General features: G+C 34.5%; 1 protein-coding gene across 1 annotated transcript; it reads left to right on the top strand.

Moving 5' to 3' along the window:
• Positions 1–12,239: 12,239 nt before the first annotated feature.
• LOC107952141 (rop guanine nucleotide exchange factor 12) lies at positions 12,240–15,011 on the top strand. Its single transcript, XM_016887421.2, has 7 exons — positions 12,240–12,502; positions 12,816–12,932; positions 13,136–13,290; positions 13,397–13,471; positions 13,589–13,861; positions 13,971–14,288; positions 14,367–15,011. The coding sequence occupies exons 1-7, from the start codon at positions 12,331–12,333 to the stop codon at positions 14,748–14,750; spliced, it is 1,494 nt and encodes a 497-aa protein (XP_016742910.1). The 5' UTR covers positions 12,240–12,330; the 3' UTR covers positions 14,751–15,011.
• Positions 15,012–17,771: the final 2,760 nt, after the last annotated feature.

Raw genomic sequence — 17,771 nt, 5'->3', positions numbered from 1 at the left:
GTCGAAGTCATCACACCGGCTAGCAAGTTTTGGTACTTTCTTCTTAGTCGGCTTAGGAGAACATTTCGGCATGTATAGGCTATTATGTTGTGTTTGAACTTTGGTATGTAAACTTTTAGCCATGCGAAAATGGCATAAATGTTCGGTTGGGTTTGGTTTCATAACGTTAGGTCGTAAATCTTGATAATTCGACCTTTTTATGCCATATGTCATGGTTGATTATTTTGGTGTTAAAATTCATGATATGGCAATAGTGTAGTAGGGGGATGTTTGACAATGATTAGCCTTTGGCATGGCTAGTCATGATCATAATTTGTGATATGTATGACGAATTACTAGTTAGATCAAGGAGAAATCACGAAATGGGCATAGTTGCTTTCGTAACAGATGCTGGCAGCAGCAGTGACGTGATATTGAAAAATCACTAAAAATAGTAGGAGTGGAATAAATTGATGAATAAATTATGTATTCGAATCTCGATGAGTCTATTTTCATATAGAAGCAACGAAAAGATCATATGGACAGTATGTTAAGAGATATTCAGGTTCTCGTGAGACAGGGCCAGAACGGTTTCTGGATTCCCTGTTCCGACTTTGGAAATTCATTATAAATTAACCAGAGACAATTAGGAGTCATACCATATATGGATAGATTCCTCTCTGAGTCTAGTTTCTATAGAAACAAACGGCATCAGTATTGAAGCTCTGTGCAGGGAGATATCCAGGTCGTAATAAGCAAAGGTCAGTGTAGTCAATCCCTGTAACATGGGAGACTTTGACTAATAAACTGTACTAATTGGCCCGACCAAAAATTCTAGAAAAAAATATGTAGATGGGAATATGAGTCTAGTTTCAGGGAAAAATCACGAAACTGATTTTCGAGTTGTGAAACTCAAGATATGATTTTTAAAGCGACTAGTACGCAGATTGGCAGTGTCTGAGAAATATTTTTATAAAGGGTTTAAAGTCTGTTAACATCTCGTGTTCGACTCCGGTGTCGGTCTCGGGTTCGGGGTGTTACATTCAAACTGAGATCGAGCTAGATCGTATTCGAACACCAGAGCCCCTGTTACTTCTGTTGCAAGTGTTGGAAATGTCTGATCTGAGAAACCTGAGTGTAAACATTATGGTAAAAGACATCTGGAAAATTATAGATTGAATGATCGAGCCTGTTTCTGATGTGGGTCCCTGGATCATTTTGTAAGAGATTGTTTTGAACCTGTTAAATAAGAGAATGTACAAAATCCGAGACAGAGTAACACCTCAGCTAGAGGTAGACCTTCCAGAAACACGAGAAATACAAGTGGTGATCAAAAAGCTACTAGGGATACTGCTGTTAGATCTGAGGCTAGAGAACCTGCTAGGGCCTATGCAATCCGAGATCGTGAGGAAGCCTTGTCTCCATGCGTGATTACTGGTACTTTCACTCTTTATGATAATTCTGTGATTGCATTGATAGACCCTGGCTCAACGCATTCTTATATCTGTATGAATTTAGTACGCAGTAAGACTTTGCCTGTAGAGTCTACTGAATTTGTAATTAAAGTATCGAACCCTTTAGGCAAGAGTGTTTTAGTTGATAAAGTCTGCAAGAACTGTCCGTTAATGATTCGAGATACCTATTTTCCTGTTGATCTGATGCTATTGCCTTTTGACGAATTTGATATAATTCTGGGGATGGACTGGTGAACATTGCACGAAGCTATTGTGAACTGTAAAAGAAATTCATTGACTTAATATGTAAAAATGATGAGATAATTCGAATTGAGTCTAGTGATCTAAATGGGCTATCAGTTGTGATATCTGTAATTAAGGTAACGAATTATGTAAAGAAAGGTTGTGAAGCCTACTTAGCTTATGTGTTAGACTCGAAAGTGGATGACAAGAAAATTGAATCAGTGCCTGTTGTCTGTGAATTCCCTGATGTGTTTCTTGAGGAACTACCTGGTTTGCCTCCGAATCGAGAAGTCGAGTTTGGTATTGAATTGGTACCTAGTACTACTCAGATATCGATAGTCCGTACAGAATGGCTCCGACTGAACTAAAATAATTAAAATCTCAGTTGCAAGAATTGACCGATCGAGGATTTGCTAGACCGAGTTTCTCACCTTGGGGTGCTCCTGTTCTATTTGTGAAAAAGAAAGATGGCACAATGAGAATGTGTATTGATCACCGTCAACTTAATAAAGTGACTGTAAAGAACAAATACCCTCTGCCCAGGATCAATGACTTATTCGATCAGTTGAAAGATGCTACTGTGTTTTCAAAGATAGATTTGAGATCGGGTTACTATCAGTTGCGAGTAAAGGAATCTGATATTCTAAAAACTGCTTTTAGAACAAGGTACGGGCATTATGAATTTTTAGTTATGCCTTTTGGATTAACGAATGCACTTGCTATCTTTATGGATTTGATGAATAGAATTTTCAGACCGTATTTAGATCAATTTGTTGTTGTATTTATTGATGACATATTGATTTATTCACGTAATGAATCTAAACACGCCGAGCATTTGAGGATAGTGCTACAGACACTGAGAGATAGATAGTTGTATGCGAAGTTCAGTAAATGTGAATTCTGGTTGTGAGAAGTTGGTTTTCTGTGTCATATTGTATCAGCCTCTGGTATCCGAGTTGATCCGAGCAAAATTTCAGCTATTATGGATTGGAAACCTCCAAGAAATGTATCTGAAGTCCGTAGTTTTCTGGGACTTGCTAGTTACTATAGAAGATTTGTGAAAGGTTTTTCGATGATTGCTACTCTATTGATGAAATTGCTCCAAAAAGATGTGAAGTTTGAGTGGTCAGAAAAGTGTCAGAACAGTTTTGATCAGTTGAAAACTTTGTTGACTGAAGCTCTGGTATTAGTACAACCTGCATCAGGTAAAGAATTTATAATTTATAGCGATGTTTCGTTGATTGGTTTGGGATGTGTGCTAATGCAAGAAGGTAAAGTCATTGCTTATGCTTCAAGACAGTTGAAGCCACATGAAAAGAACTATCCGACACACGATCTTGAGTTAGCTGCTATTGTGTTTGCTCTGAAAATTTGGCGTCACTATCTGTTTGGAGAGAAATGTCATGTGTTTTATGATCATAAAAGTTTGAAGTATTTAATGACGCAAAAATATTTAAATCTGCGACAGAGAAGATGGTTAGAACTATTAAAAGACTATGAGCTAGTTATTGATTTTCATCCGGGAAAAGCAAATGTTGTTGCTGATGCTTTAAGTCAGAAATCATTGTTTGCGTTGCGTATAATGAATGCTCATTTGAATCTATCTGATGACGGTTCAGTTTTAGCATAACTGAAAGAAAAACCCTTGTTTATACAACAGATCTGTGAAGCTCAGAAATCTAACAATGAATTGATAGCTAAACGAACTCTATGTGATTCTGAATTCTGGGATGATGATAATGATTGTTTGAGATTCAAAGATAGACTTTGTGTTCCAAGAAATCCAGAGTTAATTCAGATGATTTTGAGTGAGGCTCATAGTAGTAGATTTTCTGTACATCCGGGGAGTTTGAAAATGTATAATAATTTGAAGCAACTATACTGGTGGCCAGAAATGAAAAGAGATATTTCTGATTATGTTTCTAAATGTTTGGTCTGTCAGCAAATTAAAGCTGAACATCAGGTGCCATTAGGTTTGTTGCAACCGATTATGATTCCAAAATGGAAATGGGATTGAGTGTCTATGGATTTTGTATCGGGTTTGCCTTTGTCTCTGAGAAAGAAAGATTCGATCTGGGTTGTAGTTGACAGATTAACAAGTCAGCTCACTTTATTCTGTTACGATCTGACTTCTCACTTGATAAGTTAGCTAAGCTATATATTTCTAATATTGTGTGACTACATGGTGTACCATTGTCGATTGTGTCAGACAGAGATCCGAGATTTACATCGCGATTCTAGAAGAAATTGCAAGATGCTCTGAGTACTAAATTGCATTTCAGCACTACTTTTCATCCGCAAACAGATGTCAATCTAAGTGGATTATTTAGATACTCGAGGATATGAGATGTTTCATTCTTGAGTTTGAAGGTACGGAACCTTTGATTGAATTTGCTTATAATAATAGTTTTCAATCGAGCATTAAAATGACACCGTATGAAGCCTTATATGGCAGAAAGTGTAGAACTCTGTTATACTGGTCTGAGCTCAGTGAGAATAAGATTTATGGGGTTGATCAGATAAAAGAAACAGAATGGAAAGTGAAAATAATCCGAGATACTCTGAAAGCTGCCTCTGATCGTTAGAAATCTTATGCGGATTTAAAACGAAAGGATATCGAATATGAGATCGGTGATAAAGTGTTTCTGAAAGTATTTCCATGGAAGAAACTGTTCCAATTTGGTAAAAGGGGCAAGCTGAGTCCGAGGTTCATCGGACTGTATGAAATCTTTGAGTGAGTTGGGTCGGTTGCTTATAGATTGAATCTACCATCTGAGTTAGAAAAGATTCACAATGTATTTCATGTATTTATGCTTCGACGATACAGATCTGATCCTTCGCATGTAATTTCTCCGTCTGATATTGAAATCCATTCTAATATGACTTATGAAGAAAAGCCGATTCGAATTCTATCTCGTGAGATTAAAGAATTACGTAATAAGAGAATTTCGTTAGTCAAAGTACTATGGCATACACACGTAGTAGAAGAGGCTACATGAGAGCCTAGAGATGCAATGAAACAACAATATCCGAATGTGTTTAACGGTAAGATTTTCGGGGACGAAAATCCCTAAGGGGGGAGAATTGTAACAGTCCGATTTCGACCCTAGTCAGAATAGTGGTTTCGGGACCACAAATCCAAGTTTGAAAAGTATTTTAAAATTATTTTGTGTCTGTGATATGTGAATTTATACCTGCGAAATTTTTGTGATTTAATTTGTCTGTTTCTGTGTTTAATATTGAAAAAGGATTAAATCGCGTAAAGTGTAAAAGTTAAGTGCTAGATTCTAAAGCACCTATTTGGTTTGGCTTTTAAAATAAAGGTCCTTACATGTCAAATGTACCATTTGTTTAAATGGTGGACAATTACGGACATTAGTAGGTGAAATTGCACATGTTTTAATAAGGGAAAAGTTGGTAATGGCATATAATGTTTAATATAATAAAACATATCATGAAAATGGCCATTATCATGTCATTCTTGCCGAAAATCAAAGAAAAAGAAGAAAGAATGGAGCTTTAAGTTTCGGCACTTGTTTTGGTTGATTAAGGTATGTACTTTGGTCTATTTTTTATAATTTCTACGTTTTTGCGATCGTTGCTTTGTGTTCTTCAAAACCCATACCTACATTTCTGTTTTTGTTGAAGATTTTAAAAGGTAACATTGATGTTTATATGAGGTTTGTAGTGTTCTTAAATGGATTATGAAAGATATATATGAGATTATCATGTTTGTTCTTGGATTGGCGATGAAATGGGCTAATTTGTGAAAATGAGATTTTGAAGGACTAAATTGTGAATTTAACATGTTGTATGGGCTTATATAGAAGCCATGAAAATTCAGCTAGCCCTTGTTGCAAAGAAATTTTGTATATTGATGATTTTGTGAAAAATTGACTAAATTGTCAAAGTGTGTAAATATAAGGGCTATATGGTAAAGTGCCCTAAATATGTGTTAATGTATTATTTTGAATGAAATAAATGATTGAATGGTTGAATTTGAATTTGAATTTTTTTAGATCAAGAACAAAGAAAATCGGATTTAGTTTGAGGGAAGTCTAAAGTAGTTGAATAGTTGACTCGTTTCGTCCGAAATTTGTACGAGGCAAGTCAAATTACAATTACATGTTAATTGAATAAATTTTGTGTATATAAATTGTAATCTGTATTGGACGACCTTGAGAGCCTGATGAATAGATTTCGAGTAAACTTTGATAATATGCTAGTATTTGGAAAGTTCTGTATGCCTTTAAAAGAACGTTGGTATTGATTTGAATTATCGTGTAAGACCGTGTCTGGGACACAGGCATCGTATTGAAATTTACGTGTAAGACCATGTCAGAGATATCGACATCGTATCTGATTTCGTATAAGACCTTGTCTAGGACAAAGGCATTGATACTGAATTACATGTAAGACCACGTCCAGGACGTTGGCATTATACACGTTTATGAGTATCTGTATCATTTCTAAACCGCTTGATGACAAAGTACGAGATATGGAAAGGAATATATGAAATGTATAATCTATACAGGTACATTTATATCGTACTTAATTTCTGAATATGAAAGACTCTGTTTCTGTGAAATAGCGAATGCAAAGTAGGTTTCAAATCATGGAAATGAATATGATATGAATACAAATAAACAAGAATGGTTAAGCTTATAAACTACTCTGAGAAATGGCTAGGAATTCTTAGTGTTGTTTTGTACTATATATGCTTTAGTAATTTGATCCATTAAATTTGGCTTACTAAGCTCTTTGTAGCTTACTCTGTGTGATTTCTGTCTTTTTTTAGTTATCGTAGCTACTGAAGGCTCGGGGATAGTCAAGGATCGTCACCACACTATCGAACTCATTTTGGTACTTTTGAAAGTGTAAATATTGCTAAGTATGGCATGTATAGGCTAGAATGTCTATGTATTAAGTTTTGAATTGTATAAAAGTTATGCCATTTGAATTGGCTAGAAAATGTTATGTTTGTGTATTGTTTTGGTGTATATGGTAATGTGCCATGTTCTAATGTGTTTTGGTCATACTTGAGCATGGAATTGGTTGGAAATGTTGGTATAATTGTTGCATATTAATGCTTGTAGGATTGGAACCGTATGGGGTGGCAAATTGGCTTAAACCAAGCCTGCATTGTGCCACACGGCCAGGGAACACAGGCGTGCCTTGTGGCCGTGTGAAAAAGTCAGTAGCTAGCTAAATTTTACATGGTCATGGCACACGGCCGTGTCTGTTGGCCATGTTAAAAAGTCAGTATAGGACCTCTTTTTGGCACGGTTGGACCACATTGGCGTGTTTTGTGCCTTTGTGAGTCACACGGCCTAGTCACATGGGCGTGTGACTTTGTCAGTTTTGAAAAGTTTGATTAAATTCAAAAAATTTTGAATGGTTTCGGTTTAGTCCCGATGTTCCCTAAATGTATGTTTTAGGTCCTGTAGACCATCTTAATGGATGAATTGTTGATGAATGCAAATGTATTAATGTTATATGATATCTGTGAATCTGTGTTGTTCGAAAATGCTCTATCTGTCCGATGACACCCCTCACCTATTCCGGTGATGGTTACGGGATAGGGGTGTTACAATTCAGATGTTCCACACTAACACAATATGTGAGTTTGATAGGAGACATTGATTTCAAACGTAACATCTACTTCTAATCAAATGGACGTGAGTGTTATAATTTCATATTTAGTTGAGTTGTTGATTAGCTAAAATATATTGTATTTCAGTTAAGTTATATACAATATTTACTATGAGTTTTAAAGACTTCTCATGTATTGGTTTTCAGTTTAGTATGATGTTTGTTACTTTGTATGCTTGTGAATTTTGTCATGAGTATGTGGTATTGTTACATCTCAAATTTTTAAGTTTGGGGCATAACATATGATACGAATAGTGAATGTTGCAAATTTGTTTAGTATGAATAATTAGCATATCAAAGTTAATTTCTTAATTAAAAAGAATATTTATATTAATGTATGAATGATGTAATGGTTTAATTCTTTTTTATACATTTTTTAATCTATGTTAACCTTCAAACAGTGGCAGAGCTAGAAATTTTTTCCGAGGGGTGAGGGGCGAAATTAAATTGTATATTTTTACGATAGTAAAAATACAATTTCACCATTTTAATAATCTATATCTTTATAATTTTTAAAGGATTAAATCAACATTTTATTATTTTTAGGTGACCAAAGTGTAATTTTATCATTATTAATTTAAAATTTTATAAATTATAAAATGCCTAAACGAAAAATTTTCTATTTTAGGGGGAGCAGGACCTGCCAACCCCTTTGGCTTTGCCACTGCTCCCAAACCTCTAAATATTATACTCAATGACATTATGCATCTAAATCTACTTAAACCCAAATCTACAACTATAAGATACTACTCAATCGGCGTGTAATTATTAAATTCTTAAAAAGATAAATTAAACTATTATGCTAAAACTATAAAATTTATGCAATAAACTAAATCATGATACAAAAAAATTTGAAAAAAGAGAGTAAAATATGTCATTACAAAAAATAAAATAATCATGACTTAAATACACAAAGATGTCAAATTTTATGCAAAATAAATTATTAATGTGTCAAAAAAATTATATAAATTTATAATATTTTACTTGTTAAGATCGACCTGATTAAGCAACGAATAAGAAAAAATAGCAGAATAAATTGAGAAATTGAACACACAAATTTAACGTGAAAAAAACCCTCCAAAGAGGATAAAAAACCACGGGCAAAGATAATTTTACTATAATGGCAAAAGAACGAAGAGTAGAAAAGATGGAGATAAAGACTAAACCCCGAAAACCTGAAAATAAAGAACCCTCAAAATATAAACACAAAATTCTCTAAATGTGTTATGAGTCTAATATCTAATGGGTGTCTTTTTCTAATGTTGTAAAAGAGCATATTTATAGGTCAAATAATAATAAAATAATCTAAACTAATCAGTGTTTGATTGAAACAAGTAAACAAAGTTTAACTGAAAGATTATTTTTCAAATTTGACTGAAAATAGGAGTCATATTTAACAAATCTCCACATTGACTCACATTTCCACAATGCCATCTTTGCCAAAGCCCGCCACGAGCTTATCTTGAACTATGCAGGGAATTAATTGAGTCAAATTTGTGCTTAGAAACTGGAAGACTTCTAGCCTTCGACTTGTACACTGTCAAATCAAAACTAACCCGAGTCTGATTTTCACGAACACAGTGCCCTAACTTTTCAAAACCTGCATCCAAAAGAGAACCTCTCTTCAACAAAAAGATCATACATTTTTCCCTCCTATGACCAAGTTGCCTCTGCTCCAAACGAGTTGACTTCAACTCCGTAATAGATGAAGGATATCCGATTTCACCGGTCACTGTAAAACCTTTCAGAATATAAAGACTGCCGGTATTTTTACCTTTTAACAAAACAAGAGCTCCATGAGATACTTTAATGCCGCTCGACTCGATGTTAATTCTGTATCCTTTCAAGTCTAAAATACTCAAGGAGATGAGATTCTTTCGTAAATCAGGCACATACCTGACATCTGAGAGCGTCCTAGTCGTCCTATTGTGCATCTTAATCTTAATAGTACCAATACCAATTACCTTACTATTTGAATCGTTTCCCATGCGCACAACTCCACCTTCAACCGAACTGTATGTGGAGAACCATTCTCTATTGGAACACATGTAGAAAGAACATCCTGAATCTAGGATCCACTCGGACGTGAGCTTGGAGTTATCGCTTGTTGACACTAATAAGAAATCATCACCATTTTTATCGGCCAAATTAGCATCAGCTACATCTTCCTTGTTACTCTCAGCAGCTCTTTTATTTCGCAGTTTATAACAATCTGCTTTGACATGACATAACTTTTTACAATAGCAACACCTTTTGTCTCGTTTCTTTGATGCTACCAACGGAAGCTTGCCTATCTGTCTTGCTATCCAAATGAAGCTCATTGTCGAGTTTGTCTCTACTCAACAAATGACCCTTCACATCTTCAAACGAGAGTTTGTCTCTGCCATAAATCAGGGTCTCCCTGAAAGACTTGTATGAAGGAGGTAAAGAGCACAATAATAGCATAGCTTGATCTTCATCATCAATATGAACCTCAACATTCTTTAAATCATTTAAAAGAGTAATGAATTGACTGATGTGATCTCTAAGAAGCTTACCTTCATTCATACGAAACATAAATAGACGTTGTTTCAACACTAAACGGTTAGCTAGAGACTTAGTTGCATAAAGAGTTTCTAACCCTTTCCACAAGGCAGATGAGGTCTTTTCCATCAATACCTCCTGCAATACTGTATTTTCGAGGCACAACTGGATTGCAGACAAAGCCTTTTCATCAAGATCTTCCCATTCTGTTTTATTTAGATTCTTAGGCTTTTTTTTCCAATAACAACCTTTTTCAAACCGGATTGTACTATAATTGCTATCATCCGAACTTGCCATAGATTGAAATTTGTCTCATCATTGAACTTCTCAATTTCAAACCTTGTTGCTGCCATATCTAAATGGGCTGATCTATGAAAATTGGGCTAGCTCTGATACCACTTGTTAGGATCGTCCCGATTAAGCAACGAACAAGAAAAAATAGCGGAATAAATTAAAAAATTGAACACACAAATTTAACGTGAAAAAACCCCTCCAAAGAGGATAAAAAATTACGGGTAAAGATAATTTTACTATAATAACAAAAGAACGAATAGTACAAAAAATGGAGATAAAGACTAAACCCCGAAAACCCGAAAATAAAGAACCTTCAAAACGTAAACACAAAATTCTCTAAATGTGTTATGAGTTCTAATATCTAATGGGTGTCTTTTTCTAAGGTTGTAAAAGAGTCTATTTATAGGCTAAATTTATAGGTCAAATAATAATAAAATAATCTAAATTAATCAGTGTTTGATTGAAACAAGTAAACAGAGTTTAACTAAAAGATTATTTTTCAAATTTGACTGAAAATAGGAGTCATATTTAACATTACTCAAGAACAAAAAATGAAACACGAAATAAACACTTTATTTAAAAAAATTGATTAAAAAAAACTAACACGATGTTAACAAACAAATTAATACCTTAAAAAAATAAATTAATCTTTAAATTAAATAGTTACGAATAACTATTCAAATATAACAAAATAAATACAATATGCCAAAATCTATATAAAATAAATTACGAACCATAAAATTACAAATCTAAATACTACGTTTCTTGATGGTTGATTTTCTATGCCACGTTTTAAGGGTACTATCTTCTAACAAGGCTTGTGTGTTTTGATCTTTTGGTGTCCTAAATGGGGCTAGGGATTATTGCTTCTTGTTGCATCTGTTGCGGTGACTTGCTGCACTTCTTCCGTCCCGCTTATTGTGGAGCATATCTATTTTGTTTTATTTGATTTTCAATTGATTTTTTTGTGCTCTTTTTGTAAACTAAATCTGCCCTTGCTTTGAATGGTTTTTGCTGTCATGTTTAGGAGTATTTTGTGCTTGGTTATTCATTTTGCCTTCAGCCTTTTGTAACGTTGTTTTGACTTTTTTATAGCTTTTCTTATTTATCAATAAAATAAATTTTCTTGAGAAAAAAATATAAAAAAATGAAGAAAATTATTAAAAAAAAAATTGCCAAGAGCAAGGTTGTTGAAAATGGATTGATAGGCCAAACTAGATGAGATAAGAATTGTTGGTACATTGGTCCAAACAAGGAAAGAATTAATTAACCAGTGAATTGGAATAAAAAATTAGTTGAGCTTATAGTTGAATTAAGTTTTATAAATTTTTAAAATTTTTAATTTTTTTAATAAAATTTTAATAATTTATTTAATTAAAATGATTATCAAACCAATTGGACTAAGAACCAGTGTCGTTATGATTCTAAAAACATTGATAATTAAAGATGATTTAGTTCAAACAAATTAAATAAATTTAGTCATGTAATTACACGAACACAAATAATATTTATTTTAAAGTTGAATACTTTTTTTATGACCACATTTATCATCATCAGTTTTATTATTTAAGTCTAATCTTATAGTGATATTCAACAATTCCAAGAAAAAATCCACAATCATTTCTTTTTTACCAGTTGAATACCTTTATTAACACACAAATCATAATTTATACCCTTCCTTAGGTGTGTATTAAGATTTCAAATTGAGCAATATCCTTTCTTGGGATAGCTTTTAAATTAGGTTATAGATATAAAATTATTAATTTAAATACAAATATCATATGACAAATACACTATACAAATCCGAGCCTAATGGAAACCATCCATCTGGTACGTCAAGGGCAGTTAATCTTAGATGAAAGTTTACGTATGAATAATAAATATTGCTATTATTCTCTTGTTCTAATTAATCTCATTAATCAGGCCTTGTTTTCAGCAGGAGCTTTGACTTTAAAACTGAAAATCAGCCATCCAATTCATAAACAATTTCAGAGCTCATTTCTGAAAAAACATGCACCCCACGTTTAGTTTCAACCATTAATGGAAAACCCAAAGTCACTAAAATCCCCCTCTCCCCCATAAAAAATTCATGGCTTTGTTTTTTTTATAATAATAATATTGTTATTTATTATTTTAACTCTTCCAGTTTGATTGTTCTTCGTTTTTGTTTAACAGAGATTGAACCATGGTTCGAGCTGTTGAACAAGAACAAGAAAGTAAAAAGTTGACGTCAATGATACTCGATTTCAAGGGTTCTAATGATAACAAAGACGAAGGTGAAAATGGCTTGAATTCAAATGTGTCCATTGAAGAAATGGTCGCTGCCTTCCAAGCCAGAGAAAAACAATTATTAAATGGCAAGTTTCATATATTTATATTTAAACTAGATAGTACAAAGCTGTCTTCGATTATCAATAATCTTTCGAGTTTCCCAAAATAAATGAAAGCCCTGATATGTTATAGCTCCATTCCCTACTGAAACAATTTCCAAATGTTGGAAATTTTAGGTGTTCCATTACATTATTAAGTCACCTAGATCTTTTATTTCTTTTGGTGGTTAATATTTATGTCTGATATGTATTTAGAGGTATAATTTTAGAAAACTTTGAGTAAATATGTCTGAATATATTCTGAAACTATCGTTAATATTCTGGCATGATTTTGATTCAGAGATGGACCAAATGAAGGAAAAGTTTGCTAAATTACTCTTGGGTGAGGACATGTCAGGTGGAGGGACTGGAGTTTCATCAGCTTTAGCACTCTCAAATGCCATTACAAACCTTGCTGGTACTTTCTCCCTTCCCTTATTTCTCGACTTGTTTAGACTTTACATCTATATCAGACAGATATTTAAATATGGGTATACGATATAATCCTTCCAAAACCTTCCAAGCATATCTTTTAAGAAAAAAACCTAGAAAATTACACAGAATATACCTTTATTAGAGATATATCCGGATTATTGAATTTGTATTGATAAATGGCTCCAGCATCTGTTTTTGGTGAACAATCTCGCTTAGAGCCAATGTCAACGGAAAGGAAAGCAAGGTGGAGAAAAGAAATGGCCTGGCTATTGTCTGTAACTGATCACATTGTTGAACTTGTTCCTTCTCACCAAAAAAACAAGGATGGTTCTGACATGGAGGTATCTCTCTCTGCTTCCAGTTATATTCACATGATAATAATGAATATAATAAGTTCAGAATTCAGATATCTAATTTTAAATATCTTGGGAATCTTGATTTTTTCAGATAATGGTCACTAAGCAACGAAATGATCTTCTTATGAACATTCCAGCCCTGAGGACACTTGATAGAATGCTTATCGTAAGGACATAGATTTACCATATATGTTCTTTTCTTTCATTTGAGTTTAGATTTGAAGTTGAACTATAAACAACAACTTAGTACCTGGTTCAATGAGACCTTAACAATGATGAACAGGATGGTTTGGATACCTTCAAAGACCAAACCGAATTCTACTATTTGTCAAAAGATGCCTCAGACTCAGAAAAGGGAAATAACAAGAGAGAAGATGATAAATGGTGGCTGCCTACTGTTAAAGTTCCCGCGGATGGTCTATCAGAAGCTGCAAGGAAAAACCTTCAGGTTCAAAAGGAATGTGTCACTCAAGTTCTTAAAGCAGCAATGGCAATTAATGCTCAACTTCTATCTGAGATGGAGATCCCTGAAAGCTACATTGAATCTCTCCCTAAGGTAAACGAACAAAACTCTTGAACCTTCTCTTTTGTATAAAGTAAAAAACGCATGAATTCTACTTCCATAATGCGTTTTTCACATTGGTTTTTTGTTGATGCATTGATAGAACGGGAGAGCTAGTCTTGGAGATTCAATCTATAAGAGTATCACAGACGAATTCTTTGATCCAGATCAATTTCTTTCTAGTATGGACCTATCATCAGAGCACAAGATTTTAGACCTCAAGAATAGAATTGAGGCATCTATAGTGATTTGGAAGAGGAAAATGCACCAAAAGGATTCGAAATCATGGGGCTCTGGTGTTAGTATGGAGAAAAGAGAACTGTTTGAGGAAAGAGTTGAGATCATTTTACACCTTATCAAACATAGGTTCCCAGGACTTCCTCAATCTTCACTAGACATCAGCAAAATTGAGTATAATAAGGTAAGTTGTTGGGGATGATGGACCCATGTTTGGAATAAAACATTGAATTGGTTTGTTTAAATTGTATTGGCATTACAGGATGTAGGGCAGGCTGTCCTAGAGAGCTATTCAAGAATACTGGAGAGTTTGGCACACACAGTTATGTCCAGAATCGAAGATGTCATCCGTGCTGATTTACTTACACAAGATCCACCGGAATCCAACCCCACAAAAGATGATAGCCGGCCTAACTCGGTGCATGGAGGAGATGATTCGGAGAGTACCAATGCGCAGACCCTCTCGGATTTACTTACTTGGACTACAGACCAAAATGACAATGAAGACCAAACGGAGCCACAACTAGAGACACCCAAAGAGAATAATGATCAAAAGAACTTGACAAAACTTAACATGTTAATTACCAAGAAGATTTCTTATCTTGAGAGCTTGGGTGGATTAAGAAGTCCAACATCACGCCACTAACGGTGGAGAAGATGAAGACTAAGGAACAAAAGAGAATAGAAAAAAGAAAATGAAAACTGGAAGCAGTTAGAAAGATAGTTAGAGGGTGATAGACCATGAAGTTCTAAAGCATTATCTATACACCATGAAAGCCATTTGTAGTTTGTTAGCTACCGAAATATGATTCTTTTTTTTTTTTTTGATTTGTCCTCAAAATTCATGTTTCTTAACTGTCAAATACTATTTATTATACCTAAATCCCAATCGCTATATACTTATCCAGATTTGATTGTGAATTTATACTTTTTACTGATATACTGTTACAAGTATTCAGCCTACAAAGTGCAAGGTGTTCGCATAATTTACGGTTATTTAACTACTAGTTTAATGTTGCGTGGTGATACTATCAAATTATAATATGGTAATATAATTCAGTAATATTTATCAAAACTATTTTTTAATATATAATAATTAATATAACATTTGGGATACTGTACTTGTGTAAAAAAAAAAAGGAGTGTTTTTTTGAAGATATTGGTCCTTTTGGATGTAGTTGAATGAATTTAAGGATGAAACGGGTCTGTCTTTTGGCACGTTCTTTGGCAGCTTTCCTTGAGTAGGTAGTGTTTATGGCAGTTTCTAGTCATGTTTATGCAGTAATGTTGTAGCCTCAGTTGTGTTTGTGTAGATTCTGCAAGTGCTTTTCCGGAACTTTATGTGTTTCTAGTTTTGATGATGGAGTATGATATTGTTGGGATTTCAATTCAGGACGAGTGTTAAAAGTGGTCACAAACAGCAATATGTAAGAAATCTGGATGAAATACAGCAGCATGCAAATGTCTATGATGTTATGACCAGTATTTGATTTGACAATAACTTTTTGACTGGATAAAATTAGTCAAGTACTAAATAATTTTAGATAGGTCCTAGTCTATCATTAAGCTGATTTTACAACTTGTTCACTTGCACAAGCAAAATTTATTGTTCATCAAATGTAATAGAACCATATAAGTACATTTTTGCTGAATATAATATGAGTGAGAAAAGTAAATTTCTTTTCTCCTTCAACATCAATTTTTTGCTTCTGTTTTTCATCTTTCAACACAAATTTTAGTTCTTTTGTTCTTGTTTTGTGATTAAAAAACTCAACAAATGGTATCAAGAGCCTGTCATCTTTGAGGGCCTTTACTGTGTGTTAGTTGTTTGAATAAAAAATTTCTTTTTTGGAAGACTCGAGGGACCTATCAGCTATACCTTTGATAGAGCTGATAAATGCTCTCTATGCACAGGAGCAAAAGAAGAGCAAATAGAATGGAGGAGCATTCTGAGGGAGCTTTTCAAGCCAGAAGCAGAGAGAGCTCAAGCTCAAGCTTAAGTTACAAGGGCAAGAAGCCTTAGCTAGAAAAGAAAGAGAAAGGGAAGAAAGATGCTGCCAAAAAGAAGTTTCCACCATGCATTCACTACAAGAAGTCCACTCACTTGGAAAAAAATTGCTGGTATAGGCCTGACATTCAATGTAGAAGCTGTAAACAATTTGGTCACATTGAGAAAGTTTGCAAGAAGAAGGCTAAAGCACAATCATAGCAACAGAATCAACCTTAGGCTGCTGAGGATGTCCAAGCTTAGGAGGAGCAAGTCTTTACAGTCTCCTGCTTTGCAAGCTCAAGCCAAGTTCGGAAGAATTGGCTGATCGACAGTGGCTACACTTATCACATGGCTTCAGACAAAGGCATGTTCCGGGAGCTAGACACCAGCTTTGTGTCCAAAGTCAGAATTGGCAATGGTGAATTCATAGAGGCCAAAGGCAAGGGCAAGACTGTGATTTGCACTCAGTCAGGTAACAAAACTATCTCAGAAGTTCTTTTTGTACCTGATATTGACCAGAATCTACTTAGTGTTGGTCAGTTGTAGGAGAAGGGTTACTCCTTTATTTTTGAAAGAAAGACTTGCGTGATCAAGGATGTTTTTGATCAAAAGCTAGTGACAGTATCTATGCATGACATATCATTCATTTTGGATGTAAATCAGCTAGAAGCAAAAGCACATGCAACTCTGGCTGATGAATCATGTTTTTGGCATAAGAGAATGGGGCATGTGAATTATAAGTCACTAAGTCTACTGCAAAAAATGAGCTTATTAGTTGAAGACATGTCTAGGATAGAGCTTAAGAATGATGTGTGTGAGGTTTATCAACTTGCCAAGTAGACCAAACTATATTTTGCTGTCAACAAAGCTTGGAAAGCTCAAGAGAGGCTCCAATTGGTCCATATAGACATTTGTAGACCTATGAAGACATCCTCTTTAAATGGCAGTAAGTATTTTGTGTTGTTTATTAATGATTGCACTAGATTTTGCTGGGTGAATTTCTTGAATCAAAAGTCAAATGTGGCTGTCTACATACCATGTGGGGTTTAAAACACCTACTCAGGCCTACACACCAAGTTGTACCAAATGCCGCACATATCAGTAATATTGTAGCTGAGCTGCCAGATCACAGGCATGAAAGCCTTCCAGTTCACTTTCTGCAATAATCAATCATCCTACCCCAATGTAGATGTGACTAACATGCTCAATGCAGACTTACAAAAATACACGCTTACATGCTATGATTCAATCATCAGTCATACATACAGATTAGTAAACATACGTAAAATCGGGCCTAACATCAATATGATTCGATCAGTCATACATTCAGTCATCCGCCACAGCATCTTCAGTAATGGGATAGATTTCTTTCAAAGAAGCTTCACATCATGAACCAAAATCTGAACTGGCTTTTCCTCGAAGGTCAAATTGGGCCTAACCTCAATCTCCTCTACAGGGACAATATAAGTAAGATCGGAGCAGTAACACCTCAACATCGAGACATGGAATACGTCGTGAATATGATCTAGCTCTGGAGGTAACTCCAACTAATAAGTGATTGGTCCCACTGGCTTTAGAATTCGGTAAGGCTCAATAAACCTAGGGCTCAATTTGCCCTTACGATTGAGCCTCAAAACCTTCTTCCATGGCGAGACCTTGAGAAACACGAAATCCCCT

This window comes from Gossypium hirsutum, chromosome A02 (assembly GCF_007990345.1).
Source record: "Gossypium hirsutum isolate 1008001.06 chromosome A02, Gossypium_hirsutum_v2.1, whole genome shotgun sequence".
Lineage (NCBI taxonomy): Eukaryota > Viridiplantae > Streptophyta > Magnoliopsida > Malvales > Malvaceae > Gossypium > Gossypium hirsutum.
This window is presented reverse-complemented; position numbering and strand designations above follow the sequence as displayed.

What these genes read in the sequence shown, in the direction of transcription:
- LOC107952141 (XM_016887421.2), top strand. Translation starts at nt 12,331, where the DNA reads ATGGTTCGAGCTGTTGAACAAGAACAAGAAAGTAAAAAGTTGACGTCA. An exon ending in ACATTGAATCTCTCCCTAAG is followed by an intron (nt 13,862 to 13,970) that starts GTAAACGAACAA and finishes ATGCATTGATAG; the next exon opens with AACGGGAGAGCTAGTCTTGG. An exon ending in GCAAAATTGAGTATAATAAG is followed by an intron (nt 14,289 to 14,366) that starts GTAAGTTGTTGG and finishes TTGGCATTACAG; the next exon opens with GATGTAGGGCAGGCTGTCCT.